Raw genomic sequence first — 27,182 nt, 5'->3', positions numbered from 1 at the left:
TCAGGATAAAGAAGAGACAATATTATCAATTTTATCTTCCAAAATGCGTCTGTCTGTAATTAAAATTTTATTATAATATGAAATGAGAATACTATTAAATCTATTTAAAATAATCACATAACAAGTACATGTAGGAGAAGATTAATAAATATAAAGTCGAGTTCACACTAATCTGCAACGTACTACAACTTGAACTGTAACCTCACGTCAAATAGGACTTATAAATATTGACGAAATAATTAGCATGGTTTATTTGTACGTTTTTGGTTTAACCTGTAGGTAGTTCTATCGATAAGCTACAAATTACACACTCAAACTTATCTTCGGCTTCGACCGCATCACGCATGGATTTTGGGAATGAGGGCAGAGCTAAGAATAACAACAAACTTCAAATATAATTTCGATCACAACAGACTTTATACAAGGTCATTTTGACATTGCATTAATAAATAACACATTCATACCTCTGCTAGCATTGTGAACAATTATCTGTAAATAACGAATAATTTATTAAAAAATGACGGTTTTACTTTTTCGATTTTTTTCTATCATTTTGTATTTAGTGCCAATATGGGGTGTGTGTGAGTGTATTTCTGTCTGAAAGTGTAATGTTGCAGCTGCGAATAATACTCTTAGAGCAGTAGGAATGTTATTAGAACCTGTAAAATGAAAATTACTTTTTATTAATTATATTGTTCGAAATTTACACTTTTTTATTTCACATCTACGGTACGAGTAACTTATTGTTAAGTGTCATTTCCAAGGAGATGATATGTGGTTTAATTCAGTAACTCAATATCAAAACCCTGTATTGTTATTTGGCCAGAATAATAATTAATGAACATGTATTATTTGAAGTTAACGACTCTGGTATTGCAAAAGCCATGGGCAGCGGATGCTGGTTACCATCAGGCGGACTGCTTGCTCGTTTGACTATTAAGGATATAAATAAAAGACTACAATTTGGCCGAGACGTCGTCTTTTACGACAACTCATGTTATAGCGTTATTAAACATTGTAAATCCATAAAGTATGCAAAATTATACACGAATTCGCACTGGTATGTAAAATGCCACATCGTTACAGTTGCTATAGACTCACGGTAAATACTAAAAACGTTTGAAATATTGGTTTGAAAGGAATATGATTCGTCATTCTAAATATTCACATCACTTTGAAATTTAATGGTGACCTTGAGAACAAGTGAGATACATCGAATTAAACTGCTAATAAAAATAATAAGGGAATATTTTTTCTATCAGGTTACTTTTTTACAGTTTAGTTGTACTTTTTTACGTTTGATATTATTTGAAATTGTTAAAAGTGTTTAAAAATGTATATTTATCGTTTTTGTCGTCGAACTGCGCTAAACTAATGAAAACTATTTACAGCTGTACTAAAAGCGTATTGCAATTTCAAGTGCTTATTAATTCTCATTTCTGAATGGTCTCGGTAATATTTAATAAAAATATTTTGAAGGTTAAGCTATTAAAGTAGCGGAATTCTTGTGTGCCAACCTAATTTGAAAATATTCATAAAATCGTTTCATGAAAAAATATAAACAAAAACCCTTGATTCACTACATATTATAAAATTAAATAATAAATGAACCAATAAAAAGGCGTAGTATGTTTTTGAATTATAATACAAAAAAAACATAAACATGGATAGTGGGCCTTGTTAGAAACCGGATCTTCTTCCGTCACCTTACGATATAATATTCTGCTGTCACAAGATTGGTATGATAATTTAGAATCTATATTCAACACAAACCCGCTTTAATGCAATAATGGCTCTTATTGTCATAATTTCACGTCAAATAAACATAAAGCAACGAAAAATATAATATTTTAAACATGAAAACACAAATTACTAGGAAGAGGAAATGTAAAGTGCGTTATACTGGATCAGATAGAATAAATAATATATAATTAATTCAGTTCACTGCTTTTGTTCATTTACGGTCGCTTTCAAGGTAAATCTAAATGTGGATCTACATTTTGGATCATTTTTAAATTTGACATTTGCCACAGCTCCGGTTGCGTTACGCTTTTAGAAAAAAATACCGGTAGCGTAAAACAGTGTTATTGTTTTGCGAATATATTTCATAATAGATCCAATACTTCAAAGATTATAATCACGACAATTGGCACGTTATGACAATCTATTTAGATTTCTATTAAATTAATATAATTATAAATTAAATTACATTAAGATATGTTTTTGTTTTATCATTATAGTGTGAGAATTTTTTACTGATACGAAGTTTTAGGTATATAAAAAAGTTTATTAGTACCTACTTAATTACTCGTTTTGGTTGCATGAGGTTACTCATTGCGGGATTATCGGCTTGAAGGCAGTTTATATGTGTCTTTGTTGTACATCAAACTGAGGTATAGAGTGAAAATGTTCCGAACGATTAGTTGTGTCGCTTTGACTTTCAAATCGTGAAGGAATTAATAACAATGATACCTAAGATTAAATAGGAATATACTTTGCACGGCATGTTATTACCTTAGCAGGAAAATCAAAACCTGCTTTATGAGTGCCACATGTACCTTTTTCCTTTTAAATTGGCCGTACAAAGAAAGAGATCTATATTTTGCAACATGACGGTATTTTTTATTATCCTTGTCTGGCTATAATGGTTATTTTTAGATTCAGAGAAATCTCCATTCTTAAATTCGTCATTCTCTTGTAAGCCAGGATCATCAACAAGCTTATTATAAAGCCAAGCTGTATCTTGCCGATTCTCTCGGAAAACTACTCTGTAAACACGAAAGAGGGAGTTGGTTTTTTTTCCCATTATTCTGAATGGAAAGTAGTATTAGTAGATCCTCTCAGTGGTAGTACAGGAAGCCCGTGCCCAACAGTGGGGCAGTATATAATACAGGGCTGTTATTATTATTCTGAATGGATGGATTTATGTTGGATTAGTCCTTTTTTATTCCCAGCATACAAAAACGAGTTACTCTATTGTGATAATGTTGTGATGTTTTTTTTTTCAGAATCATGGCGACACAAGAAACAAGTAACAAGAATGGAGCCGCACAGACACTGATCTCAAACGCACCTTGGTAAGTTTAGAATTTATTTTATACTAGCTGTGCTTGCGGCTTCGTCGTAAATCAGTGTGTCACAAAATTTTTCCCGCGTAAATCCTGACCCCGCGGGAATTCTAGAACAAAAAGTAGCACATGAAACTTCCTAAAAAAATGCACTATCTTTTAGTAAAAACCGTACAAAAATCCGTTCAGTAGATTTTGAGAAAATCGATCGAATACAGGCAGCGTTTGGGGACTTTGTTTTATAATATGTATAGATAGATAGATTTTTTAGAAATTACTTTATTTTGATATGTGGCAGCATTCTTGGGAATTTGCGGAAATGGACTAAAATCTATTTTTTACTTTTGTGGTACATTTGACCCGAATCTGCAACACCCCAGATTCTCCATAATTTTAATGAGCAATGCTGGTCAAGCACTATATTGGTGGTAGGTCCCTCGTATGCGACGGGGCGTTGGGGTAGGTACCATTGCAATATCAATTTGTATCGCCAAGTAGTAGTGTGCATGCATTATAGTGTTCCGCTTTAAAGAACATTGGAGTTAGCGTAACTACTGGGCATTATGAGACTGAACATCTTATGCCTCAGAGTGACGAGAGCAATAGAGTACTACAGCATTTTATAATTCAAAATCTGTAGTGTTGCTACTGGTAATGGGTGATTGCGCACCCTCAGACGAGCGGCATACTCGTCTCGTCATAAAAAAACAAACAAGACCTTACACCCTCTACCCGCGGGAAGGATATCCTTCAAGATTACCATGCATATTCCCATTTAACTGTTCACGCATGCGCGGTTACAACACGCCAGCGGAATCACGCGCGGACCATTGACCTTATACGTGTAGCGTGCGTCGAGTGGAGCATGTTTTATGTTGCTTTTTCATGGTCACTGAATGAGGGGATGTAAGATTATCGATGTTGTGTGATAGATTACATAGACGAGACGAGCAAATTCGTCGTCTCTAAAACAGTAGCGACATCTGGGATAGTCTTTGTTTCTCGCCCTGGTACTTTCTGAGCAGGTATCGCAATGTCTATTTCTTCTGCTAATCTGTAATGTCCTTGTGATGCTTAGTTTCGGTCTGAACGACATAACCAATGAGCGTGTTGCTCATACTAAATTCATGAATATTTGCGTCAAAATCTACTGTTTACTGGTTTGCTTGTTGATCTTCAGCGTTCACCCCTTCCAGCTATTTCTGTTAATTTTAAAACTTCACGGCCAAATGTTATAATTTTAAATAGGAAGCCGGTTCAATTAAGAACATTCCATTCCGATATAATGTTTTTGTTCATGCATAAAATTGTCTAATTACGTCACACCGTGCGTACAGGCAGAACACTCGTTATAAGGTTATTACTATCATACTTAAACCAAAGATAATTGTTTTGCAAATATTACCTATATTTGTTGGCTGGGATTGGGGTTCAGGCTACTTTTTATTAAGACCCTGTTGAGGGAAAAATGGTACGCTAACCTTGTTTTAGAAACTATATTTGAACATTTATAATATAAATAGAAAAAGCATAATATTTCTGTATTTTATCTTTACTTTTATTTTTATAACGTGGTTATTGTTTGATTAATATTATAAAATGCCAATAATATTGTTGATTCCGTGCATCTCCTCCAAAAAGTAAACATATTATTTTAATTTGCAACCTACACTATTAAACAGGCAACGTTTTAAAGAATATTTTGACAGTATTTTTTTTAAATTCCTTAATTTTTTTAAAGAAACTATTCGTGATTGTTTGCATATTTCCGGCATAACGCCTGCCTTGTAAATGTTTGTACCGAATGTTTAAGAACATTTGTTTGGAGAAAAGTTTTAAATTATCCGATACTTGCATAACGTCTCAAAAATATTTCTACATAAACAAATTTGTGTCACAGACTTCAATAACTTAGTTTTATTTTATTCTACAATACGGACGTCTTAACTGTACAGTGCTAGCAAAGTGTACTCATTTGTGCAGTAATTATTATTAAATTAAGTGAGCTATTAACTAACCGCGGTTTCGTTCGCGTGGTTTTTAATAATATACATGCAGGTAGGCAAATGAGTTGGGCAGTTTCCATCACAATTATTTTACAATCCATGATGTGATCGTTAACAAATATTAAACAAGAAATCTGTAGAAAAATACCTAGAATTATTTAAAAAATAAACTTTAATCATGCCCATTTATTATTATACTTACCGTATTCAGAATGATTTGCTAAAATAAATTAAGCAGCGCAAAACAAGTGAATCCAATAGCTTCATACCAAGACAGATATTTCATGACAGTCAAAATATTACGCCATACAATTGACATTTATTGAAATAACGTGTTAATAAATCATCTCTAAGATGGCGTCAATAGCAAACCGAGCGGTCGTTAACAAAGAAATTAAGAAATGAGATATCGCAACTCGTAAATTGATTCGAGTTGTTTAAAATCATTTTGTTTTTTACCACTAATGATGGTTTCGGTGTAGTTGTATTGCTTGCGCGGTACGATGCCGTTCTTAAAGTTCCCGGGTTCGAATCCCAGGGCGGGCAAAATTAAATTTGGTTTTTCGGTTCAGTATCAGCCCAGAGTATGGAATTTGTGCCCAATATGCCATAGGTTCGCATCCTGTCCCACTTTGAGACGGAACGCACATGGCAAAAATAGGTGATCTGTTTGCACCTCTGCCTACTCCTTTAGGGATGAGCGTGTGTTGAATAATATTCTTGTATACTGACAGAAATAAAATATTTTTTTATTAAAATAATCATTTAAAAATGCTGGTCTAATTTTTAGTACTCACTATGTCGCAAACATGTTTGGTATATCAAAAAAGGGCTAAATTATAATCAATTTGGATCTTAATTCTCATTATTTTCAAATCTACGTAAATCACGAACATAATTTAGTATTTTTATTCATATAGTTATCTATTTAAATTTAGTTTATTCAATGTACATGTGAAAGAGTCAAAAGAAGACACACACCTCCCTACTCACTTCACTATTTCTATCATGTGTACAATTGTGCATTATAATATTAAAGTGCACAATTGTAGTTGGAGTGCACAATTTAACGTTAGCGTATCCATAATTAGGAATGTGTATATTTTATACCCTTAATATCACATTTGCTAGACATTGGCTGATTCAAAAATACCTGGACACACAAACACACACTCCATATACACTCCACGGTCGACTAACCCAGGATGCTTCGCAGGATATGCGTCTTTATTACGCCAGTTTTTCGAAACGTTTCCGCCAATTATGCAATGCAGCTCCATCGGCGCGTTAGTGAAAGCCGAACGGCGGCCGGTGATCAACAGTTCATTTTATACCAGTCTGGTATAATTTGCAAGTGAAGTCCTGTGACAATGTGGTTCGACGTCTCAATAGTAACCAAAAGTGGTAGGAAGAAGAATCTTATATTTTTAGAGTGAGTATTTTTATACCGGTTATGAAGGTTACAAAAACATCGTTACAAATTTTAGAGATATTTATAGTGTTTTAAAATTAGCATCTCTTTAATTACACTATTAATAAATCAGGAAGTTGGTAATTATTGTGTAAAACTGTTTATTTTAATACTTTAAAGAGACTATTATACTATTATACTATTATAAGAGACTTCGCCACGCGGTTTTCGCGACCACATACCTAACAATTACACACTACTTTTAGTTCTGTTCTTCTGGCAATTTATTTTTTACTAGATTATTGCTAACAAAATATATAATTACATATTTCGATACTAAGTGTTTTTACTGTTGTTTCTTGTGATGCTCAGTAATTTTTTTTTATAACATTCTTTTTTCTATTTATTGCTGAAGTAAATGATAAATGTCAAGGTCGAGACATCCAACATTAAGGTTATAGCTTAAGGTCAATTTTTCATACATTTTGTTTCACCTTTAATGATTAAAGGTGAAACAAAATGTATGAAAAATTGACCTTAAGCTATAACCTTAATTAGTTTTTATTATGTATTTCAATGTAGGTAGGACGTAGTGTAGGACGATCTCCAACTAGGTGGAGTGACGATCTTCGTAAGGTCTCTGGTAAGAACTTAATGCGAAAGGCCTAAGACAGGGTAAAATGGCGCATATTAGAGGAGGCGTATGTCCAGCAGTGGACAAAGATATAGGCTGATGATGATGATGATATGTGAAATACATTAAAATCAGCGGATATACGTATGGCGACTAGAGAATAAGACAATGATACAAAATACTTGATAAATTTGGTCATTGGAATATTTAATCTATTTTAACACTACGAGGTTCACATACTTGCCTATAGTAATTATGATGTATAACCGCGAAATCGTTCGAGCTAGTACCGAATGAAGGTTGTGGAGAAGAAACCGATGTATTGAAGTAACCTTGTTCATAGCATCCGCAGGATACGAAGGCAATTGCTTACATAACTGTACTTAATGAGGATAAATCTAAATTGTATGCCGGCAAAGTAATGCTAATTCACAATTACAAGTGTCTTTAATTACATAGTACATTAAAATGTCAATTCAAAAATGGATTTAAGAAGCATTCAACTCTTCTCGAATGCTTACTTTTATATTTTTTAATTTTGAGAGTAAAGCACAAACACACAACATCACGCATTTTATCCCCGAAGGGGTATGCAGAGGCGCAACCATGGCACCCACTTTTCGCCAAGTTTGTTCCGTCCCATGATGTGATAGGGGGCGAGCCTTTCGCCATATCGGGCACAAATTCCAGACTCCGGGCTGATACTGAGCAGAAAAACCCAAATATCACTTTGCCTGACCCGGGATTCGAACCCAGGACCTCAGAGCGCTGCCGCACCGCGCATGCAGTACAACTACGCCACCGAGGCAGTCAAAGAGTGAGAGTAAAGCAATGGTACAAAATATTTTAGAAATTTGGCTATCGGACTATTTGGTCTTTTTTAACACCAAGAGGTTAATTTACATACTTACCTATAAATTACTTACTTAATTATAATTTAGAAACCGAAAAATCGCTTGAGTTAGTACTGAATTAGTTTGTAGAGAAGAATCCTCATAGCAGATGAATTTCCAATAAATAAACCTATAGATTATAATCTGATGTTAGTGACATAGTCAATACGAAAACATCCATCAGAAAAATAATTAATACGAAAGAAATAGGGCGTTAGGAAACAGAAGGGGTGATATTGTTAAAAAATCTTACTCAACACATGATATATAGTAGAATATTGGTCACTTCACGTTGGTTTTCTGTAATGTAGCGGTACTAGGCAGTTTGTGCCTTGCCATTCATCACATAACAGTCGCGAGGGGCCTATATAATTTGATTCCTACCGGCTTATCTTCTAATACATGTAAGGAATATATTAAAATAAATGAAAAATAAATAATATGTATAGCATAGTGGGCTGTATATACCTTAATTAATATTAGTACCTATATTTTGGGTCGGATTCTCTTTCAGAAAATTTAATTCTTCACCATCGCTACATAATATAGTCTGACAATAGCCAGTCAGCCTTGCTTGGCTCCACCAAAAAATCACTGCAAATTTCTACGTTTCCAAATAGATGGTATTTCGCCAATATTAGCGACAGCGGTTGCGTCTTCAGTTTCATATCTATTGCAAGAGATGTAGCATATCTCCAAACAAGGCGTTCGTGGTTTTGGTAACGCGTGCAAGCTTTGGACGTGGGTTTGGATTCTGAATCTAAATCAAATTTATTGTGTTTGAAATTACTAGATCTGTCCTTTTTTAGTAAGTTATTGCTTGTTTCTAGATAGATATCTACTGTGCTTGCAAATAGATATTTGCAAGCACAGTTCTTGACTTCTAAGCATCATGAAACTAGGCATAAAATAAAACAGAGCTAGAATGGCAGTGTAGTGCTTTAATTGTTAACTTTAAACATTTTCAATGGTATAATATCTTATATTCTCGAATGTTAAACCTTGCACTATGTTTCCTGACGGAATTGTTGATGTTATCAACATCATTCATTCGCCATCATAAGATATTTCTATCTAAAAGATCAAGTCAAGTATTAAACGGACGAAACTGATTTAAATATTAAAACTGCTTTAAAATTAAATGTTGCCAACGCGGAATTGCACAAAAACTCGTTGTTAAAATAATTTAAATTGCATCTGGTTTGTTTCTGGGTTGTTTTTGCACTGTGGCCTTCAGCATATGATTAATTTCGCTGTAGTTAATAATTATGAATTAAAAGTATTGCAGTGAAATCTACTATATTTGCGTTTGGCAGGAACAACCGAGGACATAGTAAATGGAAGATGTTCTAGACTTAGACCGGTAGAGACAGAGTTTAAATATCTATACACATTATAAAACAAAGTCCCCTTTTCTGTCTGTCTGTATGTTATCGATTTTCTCAAAGTCTACTGAAAGGATTTTTATGAAATTTAGTATGGAGATAGTTGATGACCCTGGAAACTATAGACTACTAACTATAGACTACTTTCTATCCCGGGAATTAATTCCGGAAAACTCCTTCACACGGGCGAAGCTGCGCGCAAAAGCTATTTACAAATAACTAGCTTTTGCCCGCGACTCCGCCCGCGTTATAAAGTTTTTCGGGCTAAAGTTTTCCGTTATGAAAGTCACGCTATATATTTTCCCGGGAGCCTATGTTCTTCCCAGGGTCTCAAACTGTCTCCATACCAAATTTTATCCTAATACGTTGGGTAGTTTTTGAGTTTAACACGTTCGGGCAGACCGATGCAGCGGAGACTTTGTTTTATGATATATTTTTGTAGAACTTTTTAAGAGGAACAATCCCGTCATACATTATTGTTGCATAACTTTAACCGTTTACGCAGCGCACGCAACAGAAGCTCTCAAAACTAATAAATTGTCCCCTTTTTTGCATCATGTTTCATTACTGCTCCGCTCCTATTGGTCATAGCGTGACGATATATAACCTATAGCACTCCAGGAACAAAGGGCTATCCAACACAAAAATATTTTCTCAGTTCGAACCGGTAGTTCCTGAGATTAGCGATTACTGCTCTGCTCCTATTGGGTATAGCGTGATGATATATAGCCTATAGCACTCCACGCACAAAAGGCTATCCAACGCAAAAATATTTTTTCAGTTTGGACCGGTAGTTCCTGAGATTAGCCATTACTGCTCTGCTCCTATTGGGTATAGCGTAATGATATATAGCCTATAGCATTCCACGAACAAAGGGCTATCCAACGCAGAAAGAATTTTTCAGTTTGGACCGGTAGTTCCTGAGGTTAGCCATTACTGCTCCGCTCCTATTGGGTATAGCGTGATGATATATAGCCTATAGCACTCCACGAACAAAGGGCTATCCAACGCAAAAGAATTTTTCAGTTTGGACCGGTAGTTCCTGAGGTTAGCCATTACTGCTCCGCTCCTATTGGGTATAGCGTGATGATATATAGCCTATAGCACTCCACGAACAAAGGGCTATCCAACGCAAAAAGAATTTTTCAGTTTGGACCGGTAGTTCCTGAGGTTAGCCATTACTGCTCCGCTCCTATTGGGTATAGCGTGATGATATATAGCCTATAGCACTCCACGAACAAAGGGCTATCCAACGCAAAAAGAATTTTTCAGTTTGGACCGGTAGTTCCTGAGATTAGGCATTACTGCTCCGCTCCTATTGGGTATAGCGTGATGATATATAGCCTATAGCACTCCACGAACATAGGGCTATCCAACGCAAAAAGAATTTTTCAGTTTGGACCGGTAGTTCCTGAGATTAGCGCGTTCAAACAAACAAACAAACAAACTCTTCAGCTTTATATAATAGTATAGATTTAAATCCATGTAGACTTCTGTATCCACCATCAGTTCGGTTACGTTATTCGTAAAACAAGTAGGTATTCTGGGAATCCGTCTGGATTACCTACCTACCTGGAACCTCGGTTCTATCATGAGCGCATATATCGAGAGGGTTGAATGGACCGTATCCACTATCCACCACAGCATTGCGTGGTGCTCATCCAGTAGATCTTCTGCTACTTCTACTACTTCTGTTATAATGACCAAAATTATCAATATGCAAGTACACACCAGTTATTTTATTTATTTTTTGGCCAACCGCGGAAAATTACTTACGTCCATGGCGTCTATTTCTTCCACGCCGCAGAAGCGTGAAAATACTGCACCATTCCTTTTTTAAGGACATCGTAACTGGTTTATTGATAAGCATGAGACGTAACTTGTTGGTATTTTATGAGGACAAGCAGAGCCTTGTGATTTTTGTTTGTTATAAGTGTACGACAATGTGACCCTATTGTACTTTTGGTTAGTGGAGGGTCCAAGAGTTGACTGATGAGAGATATTATCCCCCGCTTGTCGACATACAGGGTCATTTTGATATTGCTTTACTGAATGAAACCACATACTCGTCTTCGCATTTGCTGACATTGTGACAACATCCATTAATAACGAATATTTTCACCAAAAATCCTGGTTTTAGTTTTCTGATTTTTTTATCATTTTGTAGTTTAAGAGCGTTTACGTGCCGCGCGTGAAGTCAACTATAGGTAATTCTTCGCAAAATTCACTCACACAGAGCCATTGCGTAGCTGTGTGCGTAGAGTTAGCGCGTCGGCTATCTTTATAGTCAGACCAACCAATTTTGATCTTTTCGCTTTAATTATCTAATTGGAATGTAACTTATGATTTATGAATTTATGATAAATGAAGAATTCTATTATTAAATATATAAGAATTCATCATGAAATAGTTTATATGTATCATTTTGTAATTATAAAAAAAAAATAAACATTTTTAACAAATTTTAACGGCAATTTTACAAATTGTTATTTTCACTTTTTAAATGCAAATGCTTAAAAATTTAAGCATTTGCATTTAGAAAGTACCCTTAGTAAAGTGGAGCTCATCATGAAGCCGAAAGATAGGCACCAGAACTCCGTAATCAGACAATAAATCAGGAAAATTACTGTGCTACGATGTTTATAATGGACCACATAATTACTCCATAGATCTGCAGTTTTTAATATTTAGCGTATTGAAAGTTTAAATTAAGTCATTAGAAATTACATATTGGAATTTATATTTTGAGTCAGAAGGTGTATGTAATGAGATGTCATTTTTAGGTGTATAACTAAAAAGTGAGAAATAAAAGACTTCTTTTTTCGGAAGTTGGTTATATTTTTTGGATAGTTTTTTTTTTTAATAGGTATTGCTTCTCAGTGACATCGACCATCAATCGATCGATTGTACATCCATGTATAACAATTTACCAGTTTTATATCCATAGTTTTGCATAATATTTGCGACACACGACGAAGCAAAATAGTTGGTTCTGTACTTTTTTTTGACCAACAGCAGTCAGCTTTGACTGTAAGTATGGGAATACCGTCTTTTACATCGCCACAGGCAACATCTTTATCAGTTTCTTCCCTAGCGGCCTCTTGCATCCTGTCCTCTGCAGCTAATTTCAATCATTTAGCTAACTCGTCGTAACATTTCATGTAAACATTTTGCGTTAATATTGGTAAATCTATGGAAGCTAACTGTTCGTTTAAATTTGATCTACCAACTTCAGTCATCATAGCTCCATTCACAGTTCCACGATATACGTCCATACTATCAGTATATCTCTTAGCGCTTAAATAGCTTAAATTCCATATTGCACATATTACACTTCATTAAAAATGTTGACTGCAAGCAAACATTCTCTTTCAATAGTTGTAAATGTTCGATACTACAACCTGTTGCTCTGTTGTGGTTATTGAGTGTTTTAATTTGATCCAAAAAATATTGAAAATCTATAATTTTGCGGCTTTTAATAACCTTATTTATTTTGAGTGTAATATCAGGCACGATTACATAAAAATTAAAAAAAATATATGGAATATACTATTATTGTTATCGAAGTTTACGCAAACACTACATACTTAAGTAAAACTGCATATGGATCTAGACGCGTTTAATTTATACAAGTATAATGACGCCGAAACCTGCACAGGGTTAAACGTCAGGATAAAATTATATGTAAAATTGATGTGAGTGTGTAAACCTAAACTAGCCCAAATAGTTAAGAAGATAGGTATACTAACTACTACTAGTAGTTTTATTCACTACCTACATAAATTACCAAATCCCTTATTTCTAAGGTTCAAAGAGAAGAAAGATATAGGATTCCGTCTCTCGTCACTTGAATTTTCTTAACAGTGCGCATCAGTGAACACAAAAACCTTGTTATTTGAAAGTAAGCGTACCTATGCATTATGCAAAAAAATCAGCCAAGTGCGAGTGGGACTCGCGCACTGCGTATTTGGCGAGTTGTAAACGTTTTGACAACGGGACAGCAGTGATTCTAAAGGAGAAAAAAAACATATTTGCAGGCAAAACAATTTGCTACAAATTATGACTTTACAAAATTTATGTAAGACGCATAGTTTCCGAGATATCGTGAAAAAAGTGTTTTCACCCCTTTTTCCATGATGGCGGCCAGGGGACAAGGGGGGCGACCTCACAAACTTGAGATTAAGCTTCTATTGACCCCCCACATGTTCTAAAAATAAAATTGGGTCCTCTAAAAATACAAAGCTCATGTAACATTTCAATGGGCTAATTGTTTTTAGCTTAAGGTTCCATTTTTTCCTTCGAGTAACTATGCTCAAGTGTTTAATGAGTAAAAAAAGCAACAACCATAACCACAGTCGCATGTTATAACATTAGTACATCAATCTTTTAGCTTTTGCTTTAGCCGAAGTTTCAGCGTTGTTACGTTTCCTTTTCTTGCCTAGAAATAGCTTTACTTCCCATTGTGTCTGAAACATAATAATATAATAATAATTTATAGTAACTACTAAAATTATTGTCAATCATTAAAGAAAAAATATTTTACTTACTAAAGTACTAAGATGTGGCAATCACTGTATACACGTGACTATTTTTCTACGCACAGCAAAGTCCAACTGGAGTCTCGCCGGAGCGACGAGCGATACGTCCTCTCTCTAGAAAGCCTCAAGGCGGTCTAATTTGAAACGATTTGCGCGTTGCGTTTTATAGTGGTATTTAAAATATTTATAGAAAAATAACAGAACTAATTTTGTAGAATTTTTAAATTGTATGTTTTTAAGGAGATGTTCTTCTATTATAGTAATCCAATATTATATTCAATTACGTAAGATATAGTGATAAAAAAAATCATTTAAATGACCAACATTTCTGAAATTTTCGAATTCTTTGAATTTTTATTTCTCATGAATTAAACATAAAAAGATATTTTTTCTCTACTAACTTTTTTCTTCAGGATCTTTTTAGTTAGATAAAAATAACATATTGTTATGTTCCTTAGTGGTTTAAGATATTTTGAGCTTCGAAATAGACGTTCGAAGCGCAAATTTGAAAACCTCTGTTGAGAAATCATTAAACAATTTACAAATACTCAATAAATCTAAAAATTTTCTCTACTAACTTTTTAGACAACAAAATTTTCTATAATAATTACTAATTCATATGTTTTTTAAATAATGTTTTGATGGATATTATCTCCTTCGAAAAGTGCTGTTTTTGAGACATACGGCGCGCGGATGCGTAAACGCTCTTAATGCGAAAATGGCGTGTGCATGAGAGTATTTCTGAGTGAAAGTATAATGCTGCCGCTGAGACGAATTCTCTTAGAGTGGTAGTAGTAGTAGCATTAGGGCGCATAAAAATAAAATTACTTTTTATTAATATTTATTTTGTTCGAAACTTACACTTTTTTTATTTTACAACTACATCTCAAGTTACTTATTATAAAGTGTTATCCCCAAGTAGATAAGTATGTGGTTTCATTTAGTAACGCCATGCCAAAATGACCCTGTATACCGGCTTGATTGAAACGAGAAAAACACAGGGTCCCGGAACGCGATACCTATGGGCTAGTCTGGCGGTTTTTACACCTTGTCATCGGTCTTTCTACGGGCGGATACTTGCACCCTATCATCAGTAAATATTTATTCATGGGTAGTAATAGTAGGGTAGTCTTGATTGATAGTAACAGGTTAACGTATTGCTTGTCTCGTCATTGAGAAAAAAATACAATAATCACGCAATGTTATACGTGCAGATTCATTTCACGGTCTATATAATAATTAACGGAAATAATTAATAATTATGAATTATAATATTTCTATGCAAATGAAGACTATTTATATACATTATATATATAACTTACATTATTGTATTAGGAGTGTGGAAGCTACTTAGAATCATATGTAAACATTCCTAAAAAACGGTGGCCGTGAACAAAAATAAAACAAAAGAAACCGCAATGTGATTCATTGTTTTTAATGAATGACAGGCATAGAATAATAAACATTTCATAGCTCAGGTGATAAATATTTGGGAAAATAATAGCTTCTGCTCTATGAGAAGTTCTATTCTACGACGACCAATTGTTACGCTTCTGGATTCAAATTTATAATGATTAAGGACCATATTAATAGAAGCTGAACCGCTCTCAAGTGCCATAAAACTGAGACGCTGCTTGTAAAGTTATTATCTTAAGATCGTAAGTGTATGATTAACAGATATCAACATCTCAAATGATTAAGTGTATGGCATTTTTATAGTTTTGTTTTATTTATTATACAGCGCCAACGCGGCTAACAACTAGCGCTTAATTGACATCTCATGTTTTATGTACTAAATAGTTCAATATCTTAGTTATACGATCTTTATCAAAAGTGCTATTGCTTTGTCAATATGGCCCTTAGATTCTTCAGCTACGATAAATTATTTTTAAATATTTGACTGTTCGCATGAAATACCTATCCTGCTGTTATAATGCGTGATGAAAAGTAACCTACTTTTAAACCATGACAATGGTCCAACCATTTGCAAAACTTTATCACAATCCGTTCAGCGGTTTCCGAGTTCACTTCTTATTGGTAATAAATATTTTTACAAACTTTGCCATACATAATAATAGTAGTAAATTAATATTAGTTATATTTTGCAATATTATGTTACATACACATATCAAAACACTTCCCAAAGTCCATTCAAATACGAATTCAATATATTCGGTTGCGCTTGCGCCGATAACCTCGAACTTGGGCCGCTGTGTCCGAAACGGCTTGTGTAAGTCGTTGGCACATCGTGACATTTAAAACGTGTACATACAAACGTGTTCAGATCAAATAGCTGGATTGAGTCAGTTCTTGTCAATATGTGTTTTAAGGCGTCGCGCAGACGAATTGATGCCGAAAAATATGAACCACTCAGTTGAACTAAAATTGTTAATTGTTTATACAAATATAACGCGGCGATATTCGGCTATGGGTTATAATAGGTTGTAAAATGTGTTGATTGTTTTCACATCAAAACCGTGGCAATATAAGGCTTTGGGTTAGGTTATATCTGCCTCAGTGGCGTAGTTGTATTGTCTGGGGTTCGATCACCGGGTAGGGCAGTGTTATTGGGTTTTCTGTTTCGGTACTACCAGCCCGGAGTCTGGATTTTGTACTCCATTTGGTGATAGGCTTGATCCTATCATATAATAGGACGGAATACACACGGTGAAACGGATCCTACCTATGCCACCCCTTCAGTGATAAAGGCGTGTTGAGTTTTGTTTTGTATAAATGCAGCATCTTATTTCCTTATTCATATGCCCTTGGCGCCTTATTTTGTTTGCCATATGGTATTGCCCTCTTTAAGGCATGTTAACAAATATACCAATATAATTTTTTATTGTTTTAATTAAAGCTTTAACGATATCGTCTTAATTGAAAACAAATATTATAAAAAAAAATATTGAACGTATTTGTATGTTGAAGTATTTATAAAATACTTCATGTTTTAAAATAAAAATACATGATGGTAAGATCTGGGGTCTAAATGAGTATCGAGTGACTTTTATTTTCGTCCGTCGCTTTCACGACCCGCATATAATGGCTGACGTATACACCAATAGTTTTTAATTACTTAATTAAAAAAGAATATAACGTAAGACATTTTAAATATGCAGTCAGAGTTTATATTGACATAATGATAAACTACGACGAGTTAAAATTATAAATAAATAAAAATAACTCCTGCATTTATTTATAAACACAATATGTAGTATTTATATTGTAGGTCACACTTATACGATTATTTAATGAATGACAATAAAACATAGTAAAAACTATAAAGTTTTATGAATTGACTTGTGGACGATATTAAATCAGAATTATAGATCAATGTAACTGACCAAAAACTATTTATGTTATCATATTTTTTTTTCATCGCGTATATTGTGTTCGGTAACGGCAGCAGATAACCCAATTATTTTTAATAAATAAATACTAATGGTGTATAGTTTAATTAATTCTAAGTGTGTGTATTCTGTTCAATTGACATCGGAGTATGAGTCGTGCAAGAGGACTAGAAGCAACTTTATTATGACTATAAATTAGTCATGTCAAGACTTACTAGGTATATCACATTGTATGCGACATTGTAGGCAGTGTACATAAGACTTAACATCTCATGTCTCAGGATGGCGAGCGTAGTTGAATACCAAAGAATACTTTGTAATTCAAGGTGTTGGATGGTGTTTCTACTGTTTATGGGCGGTCGTATCGCTTACCATCAGGCGAACGGCAAGCTCATCTCGTCATTCAAGGCAATAAAAAATATATAGAAAAAATATTGCTTTTTACTAGGAGTAAATGTAAAATACGTTTACAAAGACATTTTTTAAGTTTGTAAGTTGTATCGCACAGTACAACACTCCTGAGTATAAACCAGAAATATACAATACCAATTTGTCTGCACCGGGATGGAACCTAAGTCCTCAGCTGGGCAGTCTGATACAACTACGCCATCCAGCCATCCTTCAACTACCTGATAACATCTAAAAAATATTCCATTAGTTTTGAATATCGTAATATTTACGTCAGCGACGATGGAGCTGAGATTCGAAGTTGCACCACGGCAGCGAAACCAGCGCATTACAAAACGCATCCAATGTCAAACTATTACGAGTGTTTCACGATTAGTATTAGAACTGTCAATGGCATTTAATAAATTATCCGACTGGTATGGTATATGGTATGTTATCGCCTATTTATATCTAAGTATTCTTGCTAATATTAAAAAGTGGAAATGTGTAGATTTCGATGTTTGTAAGAAGTAAATCAGCAGTAGCGAAAGGTAAAATTTTCTGAAAAGGAACCCGACACAATATATAGGCACTAATATTCATTAATGCGGACTGCAGATCTTTCGAATGTTAATTAGATCCTTCATAAATACTAAAGAGAAGCCGGCAGGCATCTAGTTATATGGACACTTCGCCACGTAAACGGATAAACTCCGAAATTGGAATGATGTAACACGCAAGGGCACAACAAGTATTATATGGACACATTTATATGAGACTTTCCCGCCCTCACACCTACCACTACAACTCCTGTAAGCCAGGATCAGCAGTGGCACGCATTTTATGACACCGAGCGGTGAAGCTCGGCGAGTCTCAGGGAAAACTTATATGTCATGGACACATGCTACATGTTGTCACGAAAAAAAAATATCAGTCTACACACATCATACATTCATCCCCGAAAGGGTATGCAGAGGCGCAGGGCACCTACTTTTCGCCTAGTGTGTTCTGTCCCATGATGTGATAGGGGGCGAGCCTATCGCCATATCGCGCACGAATTCCAGACTTCGGGCTGATCCAGAGCAGAAATATCCAAATATCACTTTGCCTGGAATTCGAACCCAAAACCTCAGAGCGCTGTCGTATCATGCATGCAGTAGATCAACGCTTCCGAGGCAGTCTATAGACCTTCTGATAAGTTATTTATACTAAATAGGCCTTTCATCCCCTACGCTAGACCTCCTTAATATTATAAAGATTCTCCATAATGCTATGGCTGTTACGACATTAAATGGATTTGATCCGTTGCAGTTCTTAAATATTTAGGTTCTTAACTCACGACAAAAACAGATGTCGCTATCATTCGAATACTAAACAGTTGTGATAACGATTTTATGTATTGCTATAAATACGTGATTGGCCATTGCTGTATAACTTAAGAATTTTATTATAAACGTGGCCTTATACATACGTATCATTATACAATTATACCAATAAATGGCTATTTTGTCACAAAATTGTCGTTCACAATTAGGCGGCCGGAGTCGATACATCCGGTGGTATATGGTGTAAATATTTTTAATATCGCAATTATTACGAAGTAATGTTAAATCAGTATTAAAATTGTACATGTTATATGAGGAAATGCATCAAGAAGTAAGTAATGCACGTGACAATAATACTAGCCTCAAGGTTCAAGTGGTCACTCAGCTGTACAATTTACCGCTTTGATTTAACCCTCTGACCGCGAGGAATCGAAACACTAGCGCGATTTTTCTTATAAATTCAAATATATCTTTGATACAAGTCATCTGTCAAATATATTCCAAACGAAACACTAGGGGCATATCCTTATGTATTTAAAAATATCTTTCACGACTATAAAATACAAGTCATATTGTCAAATATATTCCAAAATAAATGGTTATCAAATGAGTAATCTATATTCGTTTATATTAAATAGTCGTTAACATTGATTTGAAACTTGCAAAACAGGTTATTAAGGGGTGGATAGTGAATCGTATTTAATATACATGCTATAAAAACAGTGTGTGGTTCGTTTCTAAGTACCTACTGCATGTACTGCCGTACTAAGCTTAAAGCGGTATGTCAAAAATAATCAAAACTTTATTTTTATATCGCCAGATAGCTTAAAGAAATACTCATACAATGAACTTACCTAAATAATGGTATCTTGTTTAGAACCTGTTAAAAAAAACCTTAAAAGAGTTTCTCTATCTCAGTTTTACGTACAAAATTATAAAACTATATTTACAAAACTTCGATTATCTCGAAATAAGGTTTACCTGACGCGGTCTTACCACGGCAGTGTAGGTAGCATACATTCCGAGAGACACGTTGACATAATTTTCCTGGTGGTATATATTTTATATAGCCCGTGCACAAGGTGCTAAAACCCGCCATAGTGGCGCGCATGAGAGTGACGCGTTCCGGGATCAGCCTGTGTATATTCCAACAGGCCGGCTAATTGTACGACTCGAAGGATAATCATCTCTCGTCAGTCGACATTGTATTGGACCCCACCCCACTTACCATCAGATGCAGTGGGGTCAATTTGAAGCGCACGTAAACAAAACTGGCTATCAAATTATCAAATTCTTCGACGTTAAATAAAATGCCTTATTTTCATAATTACTGTCCTTATCTTTATTGTTTGATAAATGCAGTGAGTGAATTGTATTATTTTTTAAAACGTAGCTATAAAAGGGTTGAGTGCCTGTGGTCGAGTGAAGAGTCTGGTTAGCAATTATCTCGCAAGGTCGTATGGATGGTATATACCTACGTACGGTATTTATTTCTGGTGTGTGCTATATTGTTAATTTAATTGTTTGCTTAATGGATTTACACGATACGAGTTAATGTTCTGAGAGTCGCAAACTTCTGTGTTTTTTCTCATGTCAATAAATAATACAATAGCATTTTGTTTTTACGTATGGCTGACTATAAAAGTAGAAAAATAAATTCAAAATTTCAAATCATCTAAAAACTTTAGTGGGCGTATCAACAATCGTTTGAAAAATAATATATCTTGAAGTTAACTTTTTAATTTGTTCAGCTACTTTTGTGACTACACATATATAACGTCAGGTATTTTCCCTGTTCTGGGGTAGGTAGGTGTCTTACATCCTCATTTTGTCCGTAATATTATATCTCGAGTAATAGGGAGAACGCCATTCGCCATTTACTCAAACAGGGCATGGAACCTTGGACCTCAGGACGGCAGTCGCAGGGCATACCGAGGCTATATAACCGACTTTTATTAAACTTGTATAATTTGTTTCAGGACTGATGAACAAGGTATAGTGATGAAGGTGTACCAAGGCGTGGCGCTGGCGCTGGAGATCCTGGTGCTTTACATCAAGATGACGCTCACCTGGTTCCACTGCCTCTATCAGTTCTTCGTGCCGCAGGAGCCCAAGAGCGTCAGCGGGGAGATAATTCTCGTTAGTTTTTATTCTGTAACAATTAGGCGCTGCGTCATTGCTATCAACTTGTTGCCAAGTGCCAAGGAGTGTCAAGTGGGCGATTTCCGCCCTGGAAACATCTTTGCCCACCCTTTAAAAAAAACCATGTGTCTCGCGATTTGCAGACCTTTTGTAAAATACAGCGACTTTTTAGGGTTCCGTACCTCAAAAGGGAAAACGGAATCCTTATAGTTATCCGTCTGTCAAGACCCTTTTTCTCAGGAACGCGTGGAGGTATTAAGCTGTAATTTATATCAAATGCTCAGGTCTACTGTCTCTTGGAGCTGTGAAAAAATCAAACTTCTAAGCCAACGCAATCAAAAATACAGCCGTTTATGTCGCAAATTTTTTAAAACTCGCAAGGGAATCAAAACCTAAAGGGTACTTCCAGTCGACCTAGAATCTTGAAACTTGGCATGAGGGAAGGTTTTATAACACATACAAAGAAAAAAATCCGAAAACCTTAAATTTTTAGACTTATGTCTTTAATTTATGCTCCTCCAGTTTTTCATATTGTAATCTTATGGATTTGATTTTACAGTAAAAATACCATAACTATGTCTTAATTGTCGCGATCAATGATCTTTTACTAACATACAGGCTTAGACTCGCACTTGGCCGGTTTTTTAGTATTCTGGCCAGCTGCCCCCATAAAGCAAAAATCTGTGGATATGTCATATGTGAAGGCGGATTCAATATGTAATGTAGTTAACTCATATTACGCGAAACTTATATGAATATACTTGAGCATTCAAAGTAGTTGCCTTTAATTTTTATGGTTAAGTACTTTGTTCCTCGTGGCTTTTATTTAAATTTGATCGGATTTTGAGCTTAAAATAAATGTTGTACTACGTTATGTAGGTGTTATGAGTATGTATAATATAAAGAATATTTACCTATAGGTACTACATTATTTACTTATAACACGCAAAAACGTAAAAACTAATTGTTATTTAAAAATAATTGTTATTAAGAAAGGAATTAATGAATCGATTACCAAGTAGATAATTAATTTAAAAAGATTTTAATTATAATGTCTTCAATTTTTAGTCTTCTTGTGAGGTCTTTGTATTATTTGCGGCAATAATACGTTCTTACTCAGAATAATTCAATTATTTATTCTGGTTCCACATTAATCTTAATTCCGTATAATGTGTTAAATCAAAATACAAATCTAAAATATTAAATGTTTATATTCGTTGTCAATATATCGAAGAGAATCGTTGCTCATTCTCATCAGTAATATTAGACAATGTCACCAAAATAGATTATCATTTAAAATCTCTACTCAAACATACGAGAAACGTACCCAATACGATAGTCTAGAACTTTCTTGTGATCGAGACGCCTCCGCGACGCGACGTCCTCTTAGCGCTCGCCCCTGAGGATGACCTACTTAATAGGTCGAAACTGGTCGGCGATTCCGACTACTTACATGAGTAAAACCGTGTTGTAATCGACTAATCTAGAACTTTCTTTAATATGTCAAACCATTGTTTCCAGATAACGGGCGCAGGGCACGGCATGGGCCGTGAGACGGCGATGCGGTTCGCGCGACTAGGCGGGATCATCGTATGCGTGGACATCAACCCAGCAGGCAATCAGGAGACAGTCGACATGATCAAGGAGAACAAGGGGAAGGCACATAGATACGAGTAATAAAACACTATTATTTCTTTTGCCTGACCAGGGTAACAAAAGCGTGCTTTGTAGATACCACTTTTGCTTTTTGGTTTAAAGTTAACGTTGTTAGTAAAAATTCCCATCATATTTAACCACAACATGGCGAGTCTTTTCCTGATCAGGTTGTACATTCATAGCATTACGCCTCTTCTTTTTCAGAAGGTATATATGTATGGTATTACGCCTAAATGTTGCCAGTTCTTATTGTTATTATGGGCCTCAATTCTAGACTCTTTAATGAACAGAAAAACACAAAATCACTTTTCCCGAACCGCGGATCAAACCCGAGATTTCAACAGTGTAGTCGCATTCTTCGAAACCGAAATGAACAGGTTTTTAATGTTTGCGTCATAAGCACTAAAGATGACTGATATTACTTATGATAATTTATAATTACTCACATTACCCGCTATTTTTTATTGCTTTGAATGACGAGACGGATTGCCGTTCGCCTATGGTCAGCGATACGATCGCCTATAAACAGTAGAAACACCATCCAATATCTTGAATTGCAAAGTATTGTTTGGTATTCTAATGCGCTCGCAATCTTGAGACATGAGATGTTAAGTCTTATTATGTCCAGTAGTTACACTGGCTAAAATAGAAAATGATAACTGTCTATCTTTAAATTATTTGACTATTGAACGTTAGATTATAGTATTAAATGCTAAGTAAGTGGAAATACTAAGTACGTACGGATCCACAAAACTCTTCAAGCGATAAATACAGATTTGTCCTTCAGATGCGACGTGACAGATCGGGACGCTGTGAATGCATTGGCAGAGAAAATCAGGAGGGAGGTGGGCGAGGTGACGATGCTGGTGAACAATGCTGGTATCATGCCCTGCAAGCCGCTTCTGCAGCAGTCTGTCAAGGAGATCCGCTCCACGTTCGACGTCAATATCTTGGCTCATTTGTGGGTGAGCGACAGTTCTAAAAAACAACAAATATAGTAATAAATTCAGAACTACATTTACACGGAAATGAATCAAATGAAAAAAGGAAAACATTTACTATTCAAATGCTTATGCCTACGTGTAACAATTAAGATTATTTTTCTAATTCTATTAATATCATAAACTGCTATATTTTTTTTATATGTTTAATAGTAATGAGAACGTAAAGTTACTTTTATTTTTATTAATCATACTCATCCCCACCATCGTCATCAGCTACAGGAACTCCGCTACTAATACATACGTAATTACATCAATATCTTAGAACTAATAAAATTATTTTATTTAAATACTTGTTTTCACAAAGTCCTGCTTTACCAGCTCTTGCAAGCCTTCCTGCCTTCGATGATGGAGCGGAATCACGGGCACATAGTAGCGATGTCGTCGATGGCTGGCGTGGTCGGCTTGCGCAACCTGGTGCCCTACTGCGCCACCAAGTTCGCAGTCAAGGGTCTGATGGAGGCGCTGCATGAGGAACTTAGGGAGGATCCTAGAGATTTTAGTGGAGTGAGTAAATGAGACATTGAATATGTTACAATAGGAAATGCTATAGTGATCGTAGGAGCCTATGGCAATTTTATAAATTTTGAAGTGTTTAAGCACGGATGACGAGGTGTATAGAGACACGAGGGTGCATCGAAACAAATACTTTTTAAGTGTTAACATGCCCTAAGAATTAAATTTAAAAAAAAAACGCTTTAAATTTGGTTCAAAAATTATGCTTCTAATATTGTCTAATGTCTTTCAACTGCACATATCTCACTTCAAGAGGTTTGTCGCAAAAATTTTAAAATAAATCATGAAGGACCTGGGGTATTTACGACAAGTTTCTTGCTTGACAAATGAGATCAACCCCTTTTAGGGAAAATAATTCTAATGCTCTCTGTTACAAATCACATTCACACAATTTCTAAAATGTATACATTTCCAGATAAAATTCACGGTGATCTACCCGTACATAGTGGACACGGGGCTGTGCAAGAACCCCAAGATCAAGTTCCCGTCGCTGATGAAGATCCTGACGCCGCAGGAGGCGTCCGACAGCATCGTGGACGCCGTACGCAGGAACTACTTCGAGATCACCATACCTAGCTCGCTTTACTACATCAATACGGTATTGTACTAACTTATTATCCTACTTAAATATTATATGCGAAAGATTTTGACAGATGCGTAGCTACTGCCGCATCAGCCGTATCAATGATACAGGGCCTCCAAGCTTTAGGGGCCCCTCTTGAACTATACCTACATGAAAGCGCCCAAAAGTTCGCACTGCCCTGAAAGGCCTCTACAAATTTTGATATAGGGCCTCGCTATGGCAAATTACGGAACTGGTTTTAGAAAATATTTGGACGTTTGTTAATTGAGTAAACGCGGAAACGAATGCATGAAATTGGAGGAGTTTATTGATGATGAGATACGCACAAAGAAAAGTGAAGAATCACGCTGTACACTGATTTTAATATCCTGCAATATATAAAATATTAGCTGTTGCCCGCGGCTTCGCCCGCTTGAAGGAAGAGATTTTCCCGGGGTAGAAAGTAGCCTATAACCATACAAGGGTCTTAAACTATCTCCATACCAAATTTCATAAAAATCCGTTCAGTAAATTTTGAGAAAATCGATAACATACAAACAGCCAGAAAAGGGGACTTTGTTTTATATGGATAGATATCAATTAAGTACCAGACGGATTCTCGAGAACCGCTCGCAGTTTCTAACCTCGCCTTGGTCCACAAACCGTAACATAATTACATACGCTTAACTAACTCAGGCGAGACTGAACCAGTGCGGCCAGTTCTCTAACCTTTGATGCTAAAACGAGCTAAACAGGTTCTGCTATTCTAGGATTTAAGGGCCTGTGTACATAAGTTCATTATCATTACTATACTGGCTATTTTGATTTCGAAATAATGGAACAAATAAATATACATTGCGCCTTTATACTCAAAAGGGTATGGAGCATTGGATAGAAAGGGATAGAAAGGAAAGAAAGAGATAGAAAGGGTATGGAGGATATGGAGGTCCGACCAAGGCATTCATTTTTCACCAATAGGGGCCTATCGCGTTATAGAGTACAAATTCCATACTCTAGTGTTCTTGTTTTAGAAAAAAATATAATATATACGAGTATATACTTGCCCACTGCTGAGCAAGGGCCTCCTGTACTACTGAGAGGGATTAGGCCTTAGTCCACCACGCTGGCCTAGTGCGGATGGGTAGACTTCACACACCTTCGAAATTCCTATAGAGAACTTCACAGATGTGCTGGATTCCTCACGATGTTAGAAAGAAATGCTAATCGGAAAATACTTTTTCCTGTCACAATATTTAAAAGAACGTTGAACCCAAAGTGATCACAACATGGACTCTGCTTATTGACAATCATTGGATACTTACAATTTCAAGGCAAATTCTGACTAAAATATACGCAATAGTGTAATAATCGGTTAACTCACGTAACTGAGAGAAAACTACTAAGTATTGTTAATGTTTACACTCAAGTTTTCACTTCGCCCGCGTTCATTTCACTTACACGTTTCGTTTTATAACTTCCTTGTCATGAATTATGAAACTAATATTTTGCCGTAAGCCATATTGTGGGCACTGGACATTCGAATTACTTGCCATGATTCACTGGTGGTAGGTCTCACGTATGTGAGAGTCCGCCTAGATAGGTACCATCGCAATGTCTATTTCTGCCGCCAAGCAGCAGTGTGTAGGCACTGTTGTGTCCCGGTTTGAAGAATTCTGTAGCCAGTGTAACTACTGGACATAATAAGACTTAACATTTCATTTCTTAAGATGGCGAGCGCAGTAAAATACCAAACAATACTTTGTAATTCAAGGTGTTGGATGGTGTTTCTACTGTTTATTGGTCGTATCGCTTACGACCAGGCGAACGGGTCATTCAAAACAATAAAAAAAAAACATGAGGTGAACGGCTTTCTTGTCTCTTCATTATTGTACATAAAAAATAACATTGAATATTCTGGATCTTGTCCCCGATATGCCATAGGCTCGCCGCTATTCCTTAATGGGCAGAACATATATATGAAAAGTGTTTGCCTTGGTTGCACCTCTGCCTACTCCTTCGAGGATAAAGACTTTATGTGTTAAATATATTGACCATATTTTATCTCTTCAACAAAATTATTACCGTCCCATGATATAAAATAAATCTTATAGAATACTAGTTGACTCGACAGACGTTGTCCCGTCTTAACTATGTATGCACGCGCGCATTTTGTCGATCGCTGAGTTAATTCAAACGATTGACAGTTATATAAAATTAATATTTTCGTCAAGTTTTCTTAAACTTTCTAATTTTCGCACAATTTTTTGATTTTTTTTTCATAATAACTTTCTCCTGACAATAACAAACA

The 27,182-nt window shown here is 35.5% G+C and overlaps 1 protein-coding gene across 2 annotated transcripts in view; it reads left to right on the top strand.

Moving 5' to 3' along the window:
• The window catches only part of LOC115448528 (17-beta-hydroxysteroid dehydrogenase 13), a 35,332-nt gene that overhangs the window by 5,951 nt on the left and 2,199 nt on the right, over nt 1-27,182 (top strand). For both annotated transcript variants that reach the window (XM_030175983.2, XM_030175991.2), the window contains exons 2-7: nt 3,009-3,077; nt 20,977-21,136; nt 22,661-22,812; nt 23,583-23,760; nt 24,118-24,303; nt 24,728-24,910. In XM_030175983.2, coding sequence (XP_030031843.1) covers nt 3,013-3,077; nt 20,977-21,136; nt 22,661-22,812; nt 23,583-23,760; nt 24,118-24,303; nt 24,728-24,910 — 924 coding nt within the window. In that variant the 5' untranslated portion in view covers nt 3,009-3,012. The remainder of the gene's footprint in view (nt 1-3,008; nt 3,078-20,976; nt 21,137-22,660; nt 22,813-23,582; nt 23,761-24,117; nt 24,304-24,727; nt 24,911-27,182) is intronic.

Source organism: Manduca sexta, chromosome 25 (assembly GCF_014839805.1).
Source record: "Manduca sexta isolate Smith_Timp_Sample1 chromosome 25, JHU_Msex_v1.0, whole genome shotgun sequence".
Taxonomy (NCBI): domain Eukaryota; kingdom Metazoa; phylum Arthropoda; class Insecta; order Lepidoptera; family Sphingidae; genus Manduca; species Manduca sexta.
This window is presented reverse-complemented; position numbering and strand designations above follow the sequence as displayed.